Genomic DNA, 18,097 nt, shown 5'->3' with positions numbered 1-18,097 from the left:
TGTGGCAGAGGCAACAAAGGCCAAAACCAGCCGGCAGGGAGAGACCTCTCAGGGCTGCCGCTGGATACATTCACCAGAGGTGTGGTGCAGCAGCTGCAGGAACGGGCAGCAAAGTGGTTTTCAAGGGGCTGAGCAGTGACTACATCAGAAAAGCCAGGGTAACCAGAGCTGGTTAGCTGAGGGGTAAGGCTCCCCGCAATGCAGAGTCTAGAAGTCCAAGGCCATCTCGGAAAGCATGTTAGATGGAATAGGAAGGAATGCAGACCAGCAACATGCAGAACATCCCATAAGGAAGCCTGAGTTGCATCAAGCCTGATTGCTATAGGGCAATTCTCCTGCCACTGACAGGAGATTTCATTAAAGGAGAGAGGGGATCAAGATGGCCAAAGAGATATAACAACAGCAAAAACAAACCACGACTGCACTAAAAACAAGAGGCAGTGTATTGAAAGGTCCAGGAACTTTGAGGCAGCTCTTAAGGATGGGAAAAGTCTAGGGTCATCATGAAGAAGAAAATCACAGTCCTGAGGTTGTGCAGTACTAAAACATAGAGAGGGCTGATCCAGGATTTGATGAGATTGGAGGTCAAGAATATTGGGAGGTTTCCAGCGGGGGTCGTTAATCACTTGGGATGCCATTTAGGAGCAACCACCTGTCCACCCTCAGGTTAAGAAGCAAGCACTAAGGGTGTTAGTCACCCAGTAAGGACCACTGGGTTCTAATGGTTGTGATGGAAGTTGAGATGGGGCCCTGGCAACCCCCAGGAGGGGTAAGGTGCCCTCTATGCCCAGGAGATTAGATGCAGTAAATAGAACATTGGCAGAAAGGCTGAGAGCTCAAATGTGAAGTGGAGCACACAGCCAAAAACCTCTAAACAGTTGGAAAAAGCCATACAAGAGAGTTGTACCAACCCCAACAAATGCAAAAGTTTACATCCAAAGAAGCAAGCAGACTTAATAGAGCAAACAGAACAAGCCAACAGGCACATATATAATTAGAATCCTCAGAGAGAAATAAAATGATATTGCCCACAAAAAAGGAAGGCTTTAGAGATGTTGGAAATGAAGAATTTGACGACTGAAGTAAAATAAAACTCTCAGTAAGTGGGCAGAAGCATTGCCGCTGACAAGAGAATAAGTTGAAAGGGTGAGCCAAGGAATTCTCTCAGAATAGCAAAAACGGACAGGGAGACAAAGTATAAAGAGGGTCAAGAGAATCAGAAGATGAACCCAGAAGTTCCCAGCATTCATTGAACAGATATTCAGGAGATAAGGACAGAAGGCATGGAGGACAGAGTACACTCACCAGGCATAGAAGACAGTGTCCCAGAGTGAGGACAGGTGTGGAGCCCCAGAGTGCAAGTGCCCATGGCGGATGTGCAGAGTCAAGGACAAACAAAATGAAAGACTCCTACCAAGCTGTGTCGTGGTGACATTTCAGACATCAAGGATAGAGGGAAAACTCTAAATGCTTTCTGGGAATAGTGGGATGGGGAGAGGAGGGACTCTGTTACTACAAAGACAACATGAGATGCAAAAAGAGACTGGAACAGTATCTTCAAACTTCCAAGGAAAATCCTTTCGAATTAGCATTCCATAATAGGTGAAACTATGACACAAGTGTGAAGGCACAAAGCGAGATACTTTCAGACATGCAAACATTAAAAAATTTTACATCTCAGATCTGATCTGAAAAAAGAATCAACTCAGGAAGTATGATACAAGAAGCAACAAAACAACTGGCAAGCTCTCATGCTAAGTCTAAATAAATACTGACTTTCGAAATTGAGATGTAATTCACATACCATAAAATTCCTCCTTTCAAAGTGTACAACTCCGTGGATTTCAGTATATTCACAATGTGCAACCTTAACCACTTTCTAATTCCACAACATTTTCACTACCCGACAAGGATCCTGTACCCCATCAACCGTCACTCCCCATTCTCCCCTCAAAAAATGAAACATGGAGTTATCCCATGACCAGCAATTTCTCAAGAAGGTATATACACAAGAGCACTGGACACATATACTCACAAACTTGTGCTATGAATATTAATAGCATCATCATTCATAATAGCCAAAAAGTGAGAACAACCCAGTGCCTATTGACTGATGAATAAACAAAATATGGTATGTCTATACAATGGAATCTTGTTTAGTCTTAGAAAAGAATGAAGTGTTTATACATGTTACAGTAGGGATGAACCTTGATAATGTTATGCTAAGTGAAGGAAGGCCAACAAAAAAGTCCACTTGTATCATTTCATTTATATGAAATGTCCAGAATAGGCAAATCTATTGAGACAGTAAACAGATTGATGGCTGCCAGGGGCCTGGGGAAGGCGCTATGTATGGGGAGTGACTGCTAGTGAGTATGGGGTGTCTTTTTGGGGTAGTGCAAATGCTCTGTATTTAGACTATGGTGATGGTTGCACAACCTTGTGGACATGCTAAAAACCAATAAATTCTACATTTTAAAAGGATGAATCAACAGCAATGCTTAACTATTTAATTGCATACTTTTTAAAAGATAAGATTGTATTCTCATATTACTTGTTTGATTGAAATAGAGTTTAAAAAACTGGAAAAAAGAAATGTAGTGAACCAAAAATGGCACGAGTCCATCACATATATATACACATATATGTATATGTACATATATGTATATATGTATACATATATGTATATATATGTATATATGTATGTATATATATGTATATAGTTTTTTAAGTTCTTTATTTACTTTGAGAGAGACAGAGAGAGCATGAGTGGGGGAGCGGTGGAGAGCGAGAGGGAGAATCCCAAGCAGGCTCCATGCTGCTCAGTGTGCAGTGAGCATGGAATATTTTTGTCTGTTGTGTTAGAACTATGTCACAATGTAACAGCCTCCATTTAGACATTGCTTTATAGTAAACAAAGCTTGGCATGTATAAAACCAAAGAAACAAAATAAAAAAAAATCTCTTAGCAAGAATATTCCAGGCTCTCTCATAGGTTGTTTTATTTCTTTTTCACTCTAAAGTGACATTTAACATTGCCTGTCAAGAGCATTCTCAGATTGGTGCTCCTTTCTGTCAAATGCATTATCCAGCTTAGTAGTTCAGGTGGATTCAAATCTTTGCAGAGAAAAGATAAGTTTGTGACTAGGTGATTCTACTTAAAACAAAATACTGTAACACATAGGAAAGGATATTTTACTCAGAAGTTCTAAGAAGCAGCAGTAGGATGTTTGTGAGACAGAGTGATGTTGATTTCAAGGTTTATCAAGACATTAAAAATTAACTTCACTGATGCATTAAATATAAAATATAAAATGCATTCAAATATAAAAGTGCTTATACTTATAAATCCTTGAGGTTCATTCTGTTACAGTATAGCAAGATGTTTCTCTATTCCAGAAACTGTTCTGCATGAGTTTTATGTGACTTATAGACACAGCAAAATTTTCAAACAGTAAAATAAGAGACAATGATTCCAAAATTTTTGTACATGTAAAAATTTTTTAAACATTTTTTAACATTTTTATTTTTGTGAGACAGAGCACAAGCAGAAGAGGGGCAGAGAGAGAGGGAGATGCACAATCCAAAGCAGGCTCCAGGCTCTGAGCTGTCAGCACAGAGCCTGATGCGGGGCTTGAACCCACAAACTGTGGGATCATGACCTAAGCCAAAGTCGGATGCTTAACTGACTGAGCCACCCAGGCACCCCTGTACGTGTAAATTTAAACTCAGACAAAATATAAGATCTCCTTAGACAACTCCTTAATATTAGACACACACTCCACTCCTTCCTAACACCTTGCCAAAATAATTCACTATTGAATAATTCACAATTTGAATGTGGAGTTTTACTTGTCATATGATAATTACAGCTATGTGGGAGCAACTCTTTTTTTAAGTTTATTTATTTATTTATTTATTTATTTATATTGAGAGGGAGAGCACATGAACAGGGGAGGGGCAGAGAGAGAGAGGAGAGAGAGAATTCCAAGCAGGGCTTTTTCTATGGACTGTGAGATCATGACCTGAGCCAAAGTCAAGAGTTGGACGCTTAACCGGCTAAGCCACCCAGGTGCCCTGCAACTTTTTCTTACACGGAGCGAGAGACGTAGAAAGGGGATTTAATATTTGCACTTCCTTACACAGACATTAGCAACCCCCAAAGTGAAACACTTTAGGCTTCAGGCATGCAGACATCTTAGAAGAAGCCTGGGAGATGAGACCCCTCTCTAGGAGTAAGAGATCTTGTGGGATTTTGTGAGGATGCTTTGGAATTTCGTTGGAAAAAGTGTTAATGCATTTTGAGAAGAAAAGCTGGAGGAAGTAAACCTTATTAAAGCCAATGGTCTTTATTAATTGCTTGGGTTAGATTTTTTATCACGTACTTAAAGACACAGCCAAGAGCACATGGTTTCATCAGTAATAGTGTTCGTAATGTTGGTGCTTAATAGACCATTACAACTACTTGGATTAAAATAGTGACTATCAACACAGATTCTGGACTTCCTCCATAACCATACCCGAATGCTCTAACAAGAAGCCCCAAATAAATATCACATTAAGAAAAATGAACTTCAGCTATTTTAATATTGAATAACTAGACACAAATGAAAATAGTATTTGACCTTATAAATACAGCACTTTAATCAACGCTACAATGGGTACATTTTTACAGCATAAATTACTGTACACAATTGTCCTACTTAAAATCCTCTTCAATTCTGGAAACAGTTGTAAGACCAATTCCTGTAAGAGGAGAAGATAAAGGCCCTGTAATCTGGTTTTGCAGCTGCTAAAATTGGATCAGTGGAAAAGTCTCGTGGGACATAAGCAGGTTCCCAGGTTGCTGACAGACAGCTCTCCCAAGGCCAAGATACACAATTTGAAACGGTGTTTGATGTGACATGCTATATAGGAATATTGAGTTAGCGTTGCCAACTCCGTGAATAAACATCTAAGATGATCCAGGATAAAAGGGTGGAATTTAAAATTCCTGCTCTGACTGAGGCCAACTTACACGGGAGTGACTTTCAACTTGATTCCACAGAACCATAGAGTAAGCTGCTATTTATTATGCTGTAGTAGGAGTGTTTGTTCCATAACATCCTGCCTGAGAAAAGGCAGTATAGCATCCAAGTGCCTAGCTAGTGGATCGACACCTCCTCATGCTAATAAACCCCATGTTGCCATTCTAGATTTTTTTTTTTTACCTAAATACTCAGAATTCACACTGGATAAGGTGTTGTGCTTTTGTGGAAAGGGTGTTAGTATCGATTTGGGCCCAAATGAGGATGGATCTTGTAAGACCTTCAGCGATTGCTCTTTTGTACTGGAAAAAACCTAGGGATTTTCCAATGGGGATGAAAAGAAAAAAAAGCCCTTTTCAATGGGTATTTCATGATTATTTTGGTTACATCAAAGCACTGATTTAGGGATACAAGGAAGCCCTGTGTCTAAATAATATAAATATTAGATAAAAGCTAAAAACTTCTATCCAACATTGAGGACCTTGACCGCGGTGGTATGAAACATTCAGCTTAGTCAGATTTCCAGTTTTCGTTTCAATGTTTGGGGCTAGAATATACAGTCACTAGTTGGGCATCACAAAAATTACTAAGGTCTTACGTTGATTTTTCCCTCTCCTGGTACACTGACTAAAATGTAGCCTACAATTAAGTGATTATGTTGAGGCAACCTAACCCACTAGAGAAAATATTTACCTTCTCTCAAGAGAGGTTTCCTTTTTCCTGAAGCTCATGACATACCCAAGTCCCTTATGACAGATCTCCTTTCTCAGGAATAAACCTCCCAAAGAAGCTTATCTTCCACCTCCTGGCCCCAGACAGACAGACAAACAAACAAATAATCAGAGGCACAAGGTGCACATGTAGGCAACTCAGCCTCCTGGCACTCAAAGAAACACCATGAGAGTATGGAAAATGAGACTGTGCTGTGTTCTCTGGCTCTATGAAGATATTGAAACATGGTGTTCAATAAGTAAGTTTTGTCCTGGAAGATGGTGCACACTGGAAGCTTGGACCCAATGTTCCTTCTCCCCCTTTCTATCTGGACACCCCTTGATTTCTTAAGGCTGGGACTGGATGAGAAAGGGGAGGGGCGATTGCACCACCAACTGGGGTACTTGGTAGCCCTGCTGCTCTTGGCAAGGACTCTCCCTCCCCGCCGCCATCATTGGTCTTAGAGCTCTGCCTACAGGCAGGATGGACTCAAAGCGGTAATGACAAAGGCTGAAGAGTCTTATGAAAGGGTCTGTGGTTATCCCACTGTCATGTTCCTGGTCCTCTGGAATCTAGTCAGGGCTGGGACAGAGTCCCATGCCCTGCATCATACACCTTTGTATCTTGGTGCCTGTAGATACAGTATATTTCTGTTGCTTCTGTGCTGACAATGCGTGACTCTTGCTGAGTGTGACAGCTGGGGATCTCAAAATGCTTGCCCAGATCTGTTGATCCTCACACTCTGTCTGAGGTCGTGGGTGTTCTGAGTTACATTTCACATAGAGGAAACTGAAGTATACAAGGGAGCTTTATTCAAAGATCAGGTGCAGCAGGTGAAGGAGGGGAGTGTTTTCCTGAGTTCTCATCCCAACATCACTGAGTTCTAATATTGAATCCTTGTTTTCTTAAAGCTTCCACTGTCTCTAGTAACTTTTCATCTAAAAAGTCAAGATACTAAACCTGACATATAGAACTTAGAAAGGAAACGAAAAACCAAAGGAACAAAAAAATAACCCAGCTCACAGGGCAGGACACTTTTGGGTTGAGCTGGCAGCCCTAGGAACTTCAGAAGATTAATAATCAGGTTGCAAATTACTCAAAGGAAAGTGTTAATATTGGTATTTCACCACACAAATAGGCCCCAGAGATAGCTGGTGAGGCCACAAACGTGTCTGTCACCAAAGATTAGTGTGTTATGTGCTTAGAATTTTTGACATCTCAACTACATGGCCATACTTTAGGCTTTGTGATCTCTCATTTTGTAGGATGGGGGTAACAGAGGAGACTTTAATATAAGTCATGTATCTTTGACTACTGTGAGTAGAATGCTGTTCAGTCAGGTAGTGTGTATTCCTCAGTGTTAAGTATTTTCTCTTTGCTCATCTGGACATCTAGAAATCAAGAGATGATAAATGCTGGGGAAAAAGTGAGTTTTGTTTTATGGAAAACTGAAAAAGGGTTGAAGAACAATACAGGAACCAGGATATTGTAATTATTTTTCTAACCAAGCACCACTGTTTGAAAAGCCTAAACACTGTTACTATTTGACATTGTCTTTGGATATATTTTCCGATGAGCTTTTCCTATGTCAGAAATGAGTAGAAAACACGTCCTTGATTCAGCTTTCCAGGCCTCATCATTACTTCCTGATGCTTCAAGACAAACGCCAATGATTGTTTTGACTTGCAGTTAGTACCTTGAGTTCATCCCTCGGATCAATGTGTTTAAAACTGGCTGTTAAGAGGTGGATTTTCAAAGCAACACATAGGGGTTTAATCCCCTGATTCCCATTACTCGAAGAGCTGTGAAGCTGAATCCCCTTGGAGCCAGCCCCAAATTACCCCCTGCTGCCTCACAATGCCAATTAAATAATAAAAACCAAAACTATGGTCAGATGTAATTAGTTTGAGAACAGAGTTTTATAATTTCCCTCATGCCACACAAACAAATTGACCCCTCTGATGACATATACAGAATAATTCAGTTTGGACAAAGAGAACACAGATCTCAAATCTGAACATTTCTTGTGCTATTTGTTAGGAAGTTGTAATGATGAAAACTGTGCTTGAAAAATTGTTGGAAATGCAGTTTATGTTGTTAGGTTTTCTTTCTTTCATTAAAAAATGTCTTTCAAGACTCCAGTTGGTCCATGTTTCATTGAAAATGTGTTACTTCTTAAAAATATGATTCTGATTAGTATAGACTTCAATAGCAGGCAAACTGTGTAAGAGAAAGACAGTTCTTGAAAGACTGTTGAGTGTTTCTTAGCCCAAACCACTTCTGAAAAGAGTATCAAGGTCCCTGGAGCAAGCAAAGCCAGTCCCCTGTCCTGGCCATTTCTGGGATGAGGTGGTCTCCATAGTGGCCCCGAGTTAGGGTCCTCTTGCAAGACAAGACAATTTGAATCTAAGGGTAGGGGCGCTGGGTAAGGTGAAAAAGTCATTCTGTTTTTGTTGCTGTTTCTGCTTCTTTGGGAAGGAATGGATTGAAAAAATTTGGGGAGAAGAGTAAAAATAAGGTTAAGAAAAAACCCTCCCACACAGAGAGATATATAATGGCAAGCCACTGTTCTAATATTTCTGTCTTCATTAGTTCAAAATTCTCCTATTTTACTCAACCAAATATTGCAAACATTATTCCACCTTGTTGGTCTGAGTTGAAAAAACCTGGCACATATAAGTTAACTTGTGTCATTAAGGAATATTAGATAAAACAGTATACCAGGACTACTGGGTAGACAGGCATCAATGCAGTCATCAATATGAACTCCTCAAGCTTTCTATTCAGCATTTTCTGGGACACTGGGGGGTGTTCTTCTGCACATGCATGTGTGCATATGTGTGCTGGGAAATGGGAAAGACAAGTTGTAAACTAGTTATAATGCAGGAGAACATGCTTCCATCTTGACTGTGAAAAATGTCAAGCCTATAGTAATGAAAATCCATGGAAGCTACATTTAAAAGATTCACGAAACAACAAGGTTGCTTCTGAAGAGATTATGAACGAGGGACCAGAATTCTTATTTGAACGTATTTTGATTCTGAAGTTTCCTTGTAAAAATATTCACAGAAATTGGTGGACATTTTTTTTTTTACATACAACTCGGTTTCTCTCATTTACAACATAAGTCATTTAATGTAACATTTGCAACCTTAGAAAGGCAGACATATTTAATCCAAGTCAGTTTATAAATTCCAATTTCACATGGATTAAAAACTGCAGATAAATTAAGTCACAATAATATCCTGTACATGCATTAAGGCTGGTGACTGCTAAAGTCTCTTGGGTATCTACAAACAGGAAATCACACACAGATTACTGGGTCTGAAGAGTGTCTACATCATTAAAAAAATCTTGCTTTTTTTTTTTTTTGTTTTGCTTTTTTTTTTTTGGTGATACAGGTTTCAACAGTAACTCTGGAAAACTGTGAAAAATGTTATTTAAAAATATATATGTATATACTACTGCACAGTTTCAAAGATGTGATTCATAAATAATGTTGGCTGCACTGATTAAGTTTTAACAATTACTGCACTTCCAAGGTGATGCGAACACGCAGCGACTTATACTCAATGTTAGGCACTAGTAATATCCTTCAGGCATACTACAGTTTTATGTTAGCTGTATTGTACATATATATTTTTAAATGTATGCATTTATACAAACTGTGTATATCATGTATGGGATGTCAGAAATGTACACATCACTGTTATATAATACACACATCATTGTTTTACATACTAGGATAAGTTTTAGTGCAGAAAATCTCATTGCATTGCATTCCATGTGTTCGATCTAGCACACAATTTGTCAACTCTTCAGATTATTTTTCCAGTACATTCTTCTTTAGATAGGGGGTCCGAGTTTCTGTCTGCAATCTGCAAGTTTCCAGAAATATCTGTTTTAATCAAACCTCACTTTCTAGGCACACTCCTTCACATAAGTCTGATCTCTGTAGAGAGTAGTAACAAATCCCAAATTTTGATCAGGAATATATTTGGGTTACTTTCAAAGGTAACTCTAACATTGTGATAAAGGAAGGCATCCACTCAGGTCATGGAAGGATAAGGTCAGTCGAACTTATGTTGAACTTCTGAGGAAATTATATGTCTTCAAAGAGAAAAAAATGATAGTATGTTTAAATGGGAGCATCTGTGGAAAAATATACATGAGACTGTCAACAGTGGTTGTCTTTCAGGGATGGGACTTGCTACCTTCTACTTTCTACATTGCTGTATTGTTTGAATCTTTACAATGAGCATGTATTACTTTTATAATCCAAAAACACAAGAAAGGTATTTCTACTTTGAACAAAGCTAAATAAAAGGAATAAGTCATGAATGACTTTCACAAGTAACAGTCAGAAGATGGTTCCTTACCAAAATCATCTATGCCAAAGCCAACAAAAACTGCTGCCCTCACGTGGTCAGTTGATGAGATCAAAGACAGGGAGAGGAACTGCATGCTCTGACCATCTCCAAGATGACGACTTCCAAGTGTTTTTTTTTGCGGAACACGGGCCACATAAGTGCTGATAAAATGCTGTGGGCACAATCAGCCAGGGGCCTCCTGTGGGTCTACATGGGGTTTTGTGGGTAAGCATGTTATGGGCCGCTACAAGACCCGTGGCTTTGAGGATGGGCAGGGCCAGAAAGCACCCAGGGGATGCACGATGGACCCTGAGGTTCATCCCTTTGAGAGTTTCAACATTTCATCAGGATTCATCAAGGGTAACTAGAACTAAGCTTTAGTCCTCCGAAAAAAAAAAAATCCAAAATTTCCCAAGTTAGACTCAAATTTCCAACATAGGATGGGATCGCAAACTCTGCCAATAGCTAGTGAAAGGGATGTGAGGCGCCCCACAGTTGGACAAATGTAAAATAGAAATACTGGTAACATTTCAGGGCCAAAGCCAAATGCAAATTTCACAAACCCTTCACTGGCTTCATTTCACTTCAGACCCTTCACTTTAAATTCATTTCAAATCACCTAAGTTGTTCAATCATTTGTACAGTTTTGAGTCAGTGCTTAGAATGACAGCAGTCTTATTTCCCATCTACAGATCAGGTGACAAAAATGTTAACATTACAACCAAAGCAGTAAGAGCATCAGGGAAAGCATATATCACAATCTACTATAACTGTTTTGTGCCAGCATCACCTTGGAAAATGGAGCGTTCCACATACTGCATCACCTGACTCTTTCTCAGACCATCCTGGTGCAATTCTGTCAAGTGAGAGGCTTCAAGCACATTATTTTTGCTTTTAAGGACATGGCAAGGTATATCCTCTTTTGCAGAAGTTTTTCTTCTTACCAGTATTTTTTATATTCAAATATATTTAACAAGAAGACTAAATCTAGGGCATGACAAGAGACTATAAAAGAAGTAAGTTTCATACAAAGACTGTAAACAAGATGTCAAAAAACTAAAATGTAAACTTAATTGAAAAGAAAAGAATCAAGGGCAAGACGTAAACATACCAGACGTACAGGATGCAAACATGATGTTCTAGTCGTTGCTACCCCAAACAGGGTTGTGATCGTTGCAAAAATAACTCACCCCGCACAATAAGCAGCTTGCAAATCAAAGCCTGAAACATATCCCCCCAGATCAAAATGCTATTAGAGGTCTGCATTCTGCACAAAGAGTGAGAGGGTGAGACAGTCTCACGATAGCAAATATTTCTCAGCCTGATAAGCAGCAGATACAGACTCCTAGTGAAGAGACGTTCTAGGTAATGTCCCATTTGGCCAAGAAAATTTGCAAGAAAGCTATCGTGGGAAGAAAAGACTTGAAACATATTGGCTGACAAATGCCATGTGGCTCTATGGCTGCTGTGTCACAGTGGCAGGAAGAAAACACACGTGGGCTGGGCAGGCTTACTGTTCCACGTGCAGAAGGTTTCAATTCCCAACTGAGCTCCAAGCTCAGTTGTCTGTTCTTGTTGGTCAGCTTTCAATGACACTGTTGTTACCAAATCCCAGTGCCATTTTCATATGATTCTGGGGGCAGGGCAGGGAAGGCCTGTGGGATTTGATCCATTTGCTTATAACGCATTTAGTTGATAATAAAGTTGGATGGAAGGGTGCGTGTTAGACAAAAGGCAAGGTATTTGGTAACATGCAATCTAGTAAACGTCCAGCACAAAAATAACTGACTTTTTTCGTTATTCAATTATCCATAATACACACAATCAAAAATTAATTGGGGAATAGTATATTAATACTGAAAGTAATCAACAGTATAAGAACTAGGTTCATCTTAACTGGCAGTCAAGCTTTTGGTGTGCTGTATTGCACCTGGTTAACTAACCCATGAGATTTTGGTTGAATGTTCTAAGAAGTCATGGTTTAGCTTTGAAATAGAAAGTGTGTGTGTGTGTGATTTTGTGCGTGCGTGCATGTGTGTAAGTGTATATTCTCTAATCAGAAACCTCTGATCACTTTGTCTAGCTTGGGATTATGAAAACTAGACAAAAATGTATTTTAAAGAGCTGTATATCTTACACACATACACAGGCAACTTCTTTTACGCCCACACATACAAACACACATGCCCTGGGAAAAGACCATTGTTCGATGCTGAGAAAATATTCACCGCAGTTCGATAAATGCTGTGGCTGGGAATTTCAGTAGCACAGTGTCCAGAAACATTGAGCCGTCCATGGAGATGAGAGCACAATCCAGCTCAGGGGCAAGTTCCCTATGACAGGTGGGTGCTGTTCCGCAGCCAGTGCAGGCCCTGCTGGGAGTATTGGACCAGGTGCTCCATGCTGCTGTGCAGGGTGACAGGCCCCATGAGCAAATCCAGGTCGTTGAAGAATTCTAGAGGACAGAGAGAGTCGTCTGAGTGACACACGTGCTGAGCGTGCTACCCTGAGAGACCTGAGTGACTTAAGAAAAAATTCCATCCACAGTCTCTATATAAATCATGCACTCTCTATTCCATCAGGCAACTTTAGCATTCCACTGGACAAAATAAAACCCAAAGGTAGAGAACTCATCCTATATCCAATTAATTCTATTGGCCATTTCTCATTTATTTATTTATTTTAAAATTTTATTTAAATCCAAGTTAGTTAACATACAGCGTAATAATGACTTCAGGAGTAGAATTTTGGGGATTCCTCACTTACATATAACACCCAGTACTCATCCCAACAAGTGTCCTCCTTAATGCCCACCCCACCCCCACCTCCCCTCCAGCAACCCTCAATTTGTTCTCTGTATTTAAGAGTTTCTTATGGTTCGCCTCTCTCTTTTTATCTTATTTCTCATTCAAATGAATAACATTTACTCAGCCAAATAGCAAAGAAAATTTACTTCCTTAGACTGCATTGTCCTTGTGCACAAATGCATCCTGCCCTAGATGTGGCTTATGGCTCTGTCACCCCTTAATACTGTACTCAACTGTAGCATGTGCTGAACCCCTGCAGTGAGTCCAAGGCAGAAGGGTCCAGGACCTTGGGGGCAAGTCAGAGATGGGTTCTGAAAAACCCCTACTGAGGTCACCTTCTAGTCCTGGGACATTCTCTAGGTCTGTGCCTTCGTTAACATTTATTATGTGCTGAGGCACTGTGCTAGGTGCAGGGGGTAGAGGTAGGGGGTACAGAAGACGAATAAGGTGCAGGCTCTGCTCTCTCAGAGATCACGGGATAGTGGCTCAGAGAAACAATGGCTCGTATGGCTGTTATACTGTCATAACTGGATCACTGAACAACAGTCTTTGAAAGTGAGAATCTGGGAGTTTTTCAAAGTTCCTCATATACATGCTGAATGATGTCCTGCCGGAGAAGGCGAGGGAGAGATTAGAGAAGACTCTGAGGTGGTGGGGAGGGAAGCCAAGGCAGGAATCTAGGAGCAGAACTGGGGAGGAGGGGGCAGGTCCAGGAAAAATGCCGACTTTACACTGGACATGTAGCATTGAGCCCTCTGGTAGGAGACATCCAGTAGGCAGCTGGCAGTGCCATCTGGAGTGTGGCCTGCTCAGGGTCTCCCAAACTGGCCATGTCAATTTTTATATGTCCTATCCCTTCTGTTGTGTCCACTGGGGATCCCCACCCCACTCCATCTCAGCTACACAACGACTATTTGCCTTTCCAAACCCTGTTCCCTGTCAATTCCTCTAGAAGGCCTCTCCTGGTGGCCTCAGTCTCCTGGCATTGACCTCCCTGGCGTTCCCATTAGATTTTCAGGGTGTGTCACCTCTGGGATGCATGTTATGTACTATCCGGTTTTATTACCAATTTCATGTACTCAGGACCCACGTGCTTATCTATGCCATTAATTCCTCATCTCATTGTGAACATTCTGGTCTTGTCCTCAGAAGCTTATGCTTTTGTGGGAACAGAATTCGCACTTAATGGCTTGAAAGTGAACCCAGATTTGTGCTCTCCTGCTGTGGGAGGGAGAGTAGTAAATCGGTATAATCATTTGGGAGAAAAGTTAATATATATTAAGATATATAACAATATATATCTTAAAAGAATCTATAGCTGTTGACCTTCAAATTCTCCCTTGTATGAAAATAATCAGAATATAGACAATGATTTATATAAGGAGATTTGTCATAACATTATTCGTAGTAGAACAAAAGTTGGAAGTGATATAAATGTCCAACAAGAAGGGAATGGTTTTGAGAAATCATGATACTTTATGACTGTAAAACCACTATTATGACAGTCTTCTAGGACATCATAAAAGATGTTTTTGAACTAGTTAGTGGCATGGGAAAATGCCTGATATTGTTAAATGGAAACAGGATATAAAACTGTATACGAACTATAATCTTATTTTGGCAAGAATTGTGCATGTTTGGAGAAGACTAGAGGAAACTTCGGTAGAATGTTAACAGTAATTATCTCTTGGTGATAAGATTACTGATAATTAAAAAATGTTTTTCCCTGTAGTTTTCCACACTTTACAAATTTAGCCACAGTAGACATGCATTTGTTTTATAATCTGTGAAAACAAACCTTACTTAAAGAGAAATAGAACTTACTGCTGCCTATAAAACACTTTCTTTTCAGTGGCAAGCAGCTATCACTTATGCAGCCAGGAACATTCATCCTCATTAATTAATAGTAAAATGTTTCAGGTCCCTAGTTGTATTCTAGGCACTGTGCAGGTCTTGGGAACACTAAGCTGAATAGAACGTTACCCCTACCTTCACGGAGCTCACAGTCTCAAAGAAGAGCGTATGTGTATATATCTCTATCTGTATTTACACCATTTCTATGTATCTGTATCATATCTATGTCCACCTCCATCTCTAATCTCCTATAGTCAAGATTAAGGTAGGTTAAGGCACGAGAGACCCTGAGTGAGGGTGGGAGGTCAGGAAAAGTTGTGCACAGCTTCTACCGTCTCCTCTGGTAAATGACGAAAACTTGCTCAATGATGTCCCGCGTCAGGCTGGCTCCCTGGGTTGTGGTTGGAACCACACACACACACTTCCTAGAGGCTCACACACCTCTGTTTTCCTTGGCCAGGTTGTCCGCCATCTCCCAGTAGTCATAGCTGTGGAGAATGCTGTTGGTGATGCTGACGTGGTTGGCTGCCATCTGGTGGATGCGCTGTGGGATGCTGACGATGGTGGAAGGGGACAGGGTGTTGGCATTGGAGAGGCTCCCCTGAGATCCCACGGAGCTGGTCGGAGAGGGGTTGGGAGACATGGGGGATGGGGTTCCAGTGCTCCTGGAAGGGGAGAGCGTAGAAAAAAACAAGAGTAGGGGGGCTGGTACCAGGTGGGGTAGAACAGCCCCCCAGGGTGCTGTAAGCAAAGTAGCACATGGCCCAGCATCATGCAGTGTCTCATTTATCACCTTTACTTTGGAGAAATGAACTTACTTTCCACTGGCTCCCCATGGAGATGGGGCTTGGGCAGCTTTAGATGAATTCTGCAGGAAAAGAAAAACGTTGACAGTGAGTACCATCTGTTTAAGTTTAAACAGCTGACGATAACGTGTTCTCAGGTGACCTTTGAGAGACGTAATGGCAGAGGCTGCAGATAAAATAAAGATTCACAGAAATTGGATCTGGGAAGTTACAATTACTAGGCTACTGGTTTCTTTTCTGGAAGCTGGTGGGGGGCAGCTGCATGGCCTGCAGGCATCCACCATGGGCTACAATGAAGAGCTCAACCCACAGGCTGGGTTTTCATGCACCAAATTCTGTGTACCAAATTAAATCATAATCCTAAACCAGCCTAAGTTTTTTCAACTAGCTTAATTTTTCTGAAAAGGAAAAAAGGAACAGGACCGCACCTTCCCCCTGCCACACCCACGGGGAACACCTTATATTTAAATGTAGGGCATATCTACAGAAACCACTGCCATACATTTAATGCCTGAAAATATATGAGACATCAGATTCTATTGTTTTGACTTATGAAGTTTAGAAGTATTTGTTTTAAAGGAAAGTGCTATTGAAGTTTTCTAAAAGAAAAAATTAAAATATATGTGCGTAACAGAGTATTCAAAAACTGACTTATCTGAGTATTTTGGCTTAGGATGTTATGTTACATAAGCCAGTTGTTTGCATCAGGCATTGAAAAGAAGTTTTGACTTTGGCAAGGAAAGCTGATAAATGTACAGACAGATTTCCTCTCTGAGAGTCTGATAATGCGTTCTTGGACATAAGTCTATGGGACTATTAAGGAAAAAAATGGTCTTTAATGTTTATTTATTTTTGAGACAGAGAGAGACAGAGTATGAACGTGGGAGGGGCAGAGATAGAGGGAGACACAGAACCGGAAGCAGGCTCCAGGCTCTGAGCCATCAGCCCAGAGACCGACGCGGGGCTCGAACTCACGGACCGTGAGATCGTGACCTGAGCCGAAGTTGGACGCCCAACCGACTGAGCCACACAGGCGCCCCGGAAAAAAAAATGGTCTTTATGATACTGATGTGAATTTTGCCTTCCAGAGGGAAGAAAACAGCCTCAGCCTGGTACCCCAGAGACAAGGTGTTTCTTTGGTTAAAAAGGACTTTATGAAGTGGTGAGTGATTTTTACTTTTTTAGCGGAGGTGTTACCAGAATGGTAAGAAATGGCCTTACAGGGGCGCCTGGGTGGCGCAGTCGGTTAAGCGTCCGACTTCAGCGGTCACGATCTCGCGGTCCGTGAGTTCGAGCCCCGCGTCGGGCTCTGGGCTGATGGCTCAGAGCCTGGAGCCTGTTTCCCGTTCTGTGTCTCCCTCTCTCTCTGCCCCTCCCCCGTTCATGCTCTGTCTCTCTCAGTCCCAAAAAAATAAATAAACGTTGAAAAAAAAATTTTTAAAAAAAGAAATGGCCTTACAGGTGGAAATTCTACTATTGCCTTCATGCTTCTTCACTACCAGTAAGCCCTGTGACTAAAAGCATGAGTGGGAATCAAGTCCTTTACTGAGAGGCAGCTCTGTATTGATAAAACACTTTGCTTATGGACAAATTATCATTGCCACCTGAAGGTTTCATAATCTCTGAACTTAAAATATCTTTTTTTTTAATATATGAAATTTATTGTCAAATTGGTTTCCATACAACACCCAGTGCTCATCCCAAAAGGTGCCCTCCTCAATACCCATCACCCACCCTCCCCTCCCTCCCACCCCCCATCAACCCTCAGTTTGTTCTCAGTTTTTAAGAGTCTCTTATGCTTTGGCTCTCTCCCACTCTAACTTCTTTTTTTTTTTTTTTTCCCTTCCCCTTCCCCATGGGTTCCTGTTAAGTTTCTCCACATAAGATCCACATAAGAAAGAACACATATGGTATCTGTCTTTCTCTGTATGGCTTATTTCACTTAGCATAACACTCTCCAGTTCCATCCACGTTGCTACAAAGGGCCATATTTCATTCTTTCTCATTGCCAAGTAGTATTCCATTGTGTATATAAACCACATCTTCTTTATCCATTCGTCAGTTGATGGGCATTTAGGCTCTTTCCATAATTTGGCTATTGTTGAGAGTACTGCTATAAACATTGGGGTACAAGTGCCCCTATGCATCAGTACTCCTGTATCCCTTGGGTAAATTCCTAGAAGTGCTACTGCTGGGTCATAGGGTAGGCCTATTTTTAATAAAATATCTTTTTTTAATGCTTATTTATTTTTGAAAGACACAGAGAGCATGAGCAGGGGAGGGACAGAGAGAGAGGGAGACAGAGAATCTGAAGCAGGCTGTCAGCAGAAAGCCTGATGCGGGGCTTGAGCCCACAAACCATGAGATCATGATCTGAGCCAAAGTCTGATGTTCAACCAACTGAGCCACCCAGGTGCCCTCATAATCTCTGAACTTCATACTATAAAGGCATTTAAATGGCCTTTAATTAAGGGTAGCCACCAATAGCCCCTGGAGGGGAAACTCTGATATTTAAGTTGTGTT

General features: G+C 40.9%; 1 protein-coding gene across 7 annotated transcripts in view; it reads right to left on the bottom strand.

Annotated features, from left to right (window-relative positions):
* Positions 1–7,637: 7,637 nt before the first annotated feature.
* Positions 7,638–18,097, bottom strand: part of AFF3 (AF4/FMR2 family member 3) — a 571,747-nt gene continuing 561,287 nt past the window's right edge. For all 7 annotated transcript variants that reach the window (XM_045054068.1, XM_045054069.1, XM_045054070.1 and 4 more), the window contains 3 exons: positions 15,587–15,636; positions 15,210–15,433; positions 7,638–12,562 (listed from right to left, as the gene is read on the bottom strand). In XM_045054068.1, the coding sequence (XP_044910003.1) occupies positions 12,441–12,562; positions 15,210–15,433; positions 15,587–15,636 (396 nt within the window). In that variant the 3' untranslated portion in view covers positions 7,638–12,440. The remainder of the gene's footprint in view (positions 12,563–15,209; positions 15,434–15,586; positions 15,637–18,097) is intronic.

The sequence above is a fragment of the Felis catus genome, chromosome A3 (assembly GCF_018350175.1).
Source record: "Felis catus isolate Fca126 chromosome A3, F.catus_Fca126_mat1.0, whole genome shotgun sequence".
NCBI classification, from domain to species: Eukaryota; Metazoa; Chordata; class Mammalia; order Carnivora; family Felidae; genus Felis; species Felis catus.
This window is presented reverse-complemented; position numbering and strand designations above follow the sequence as displayed.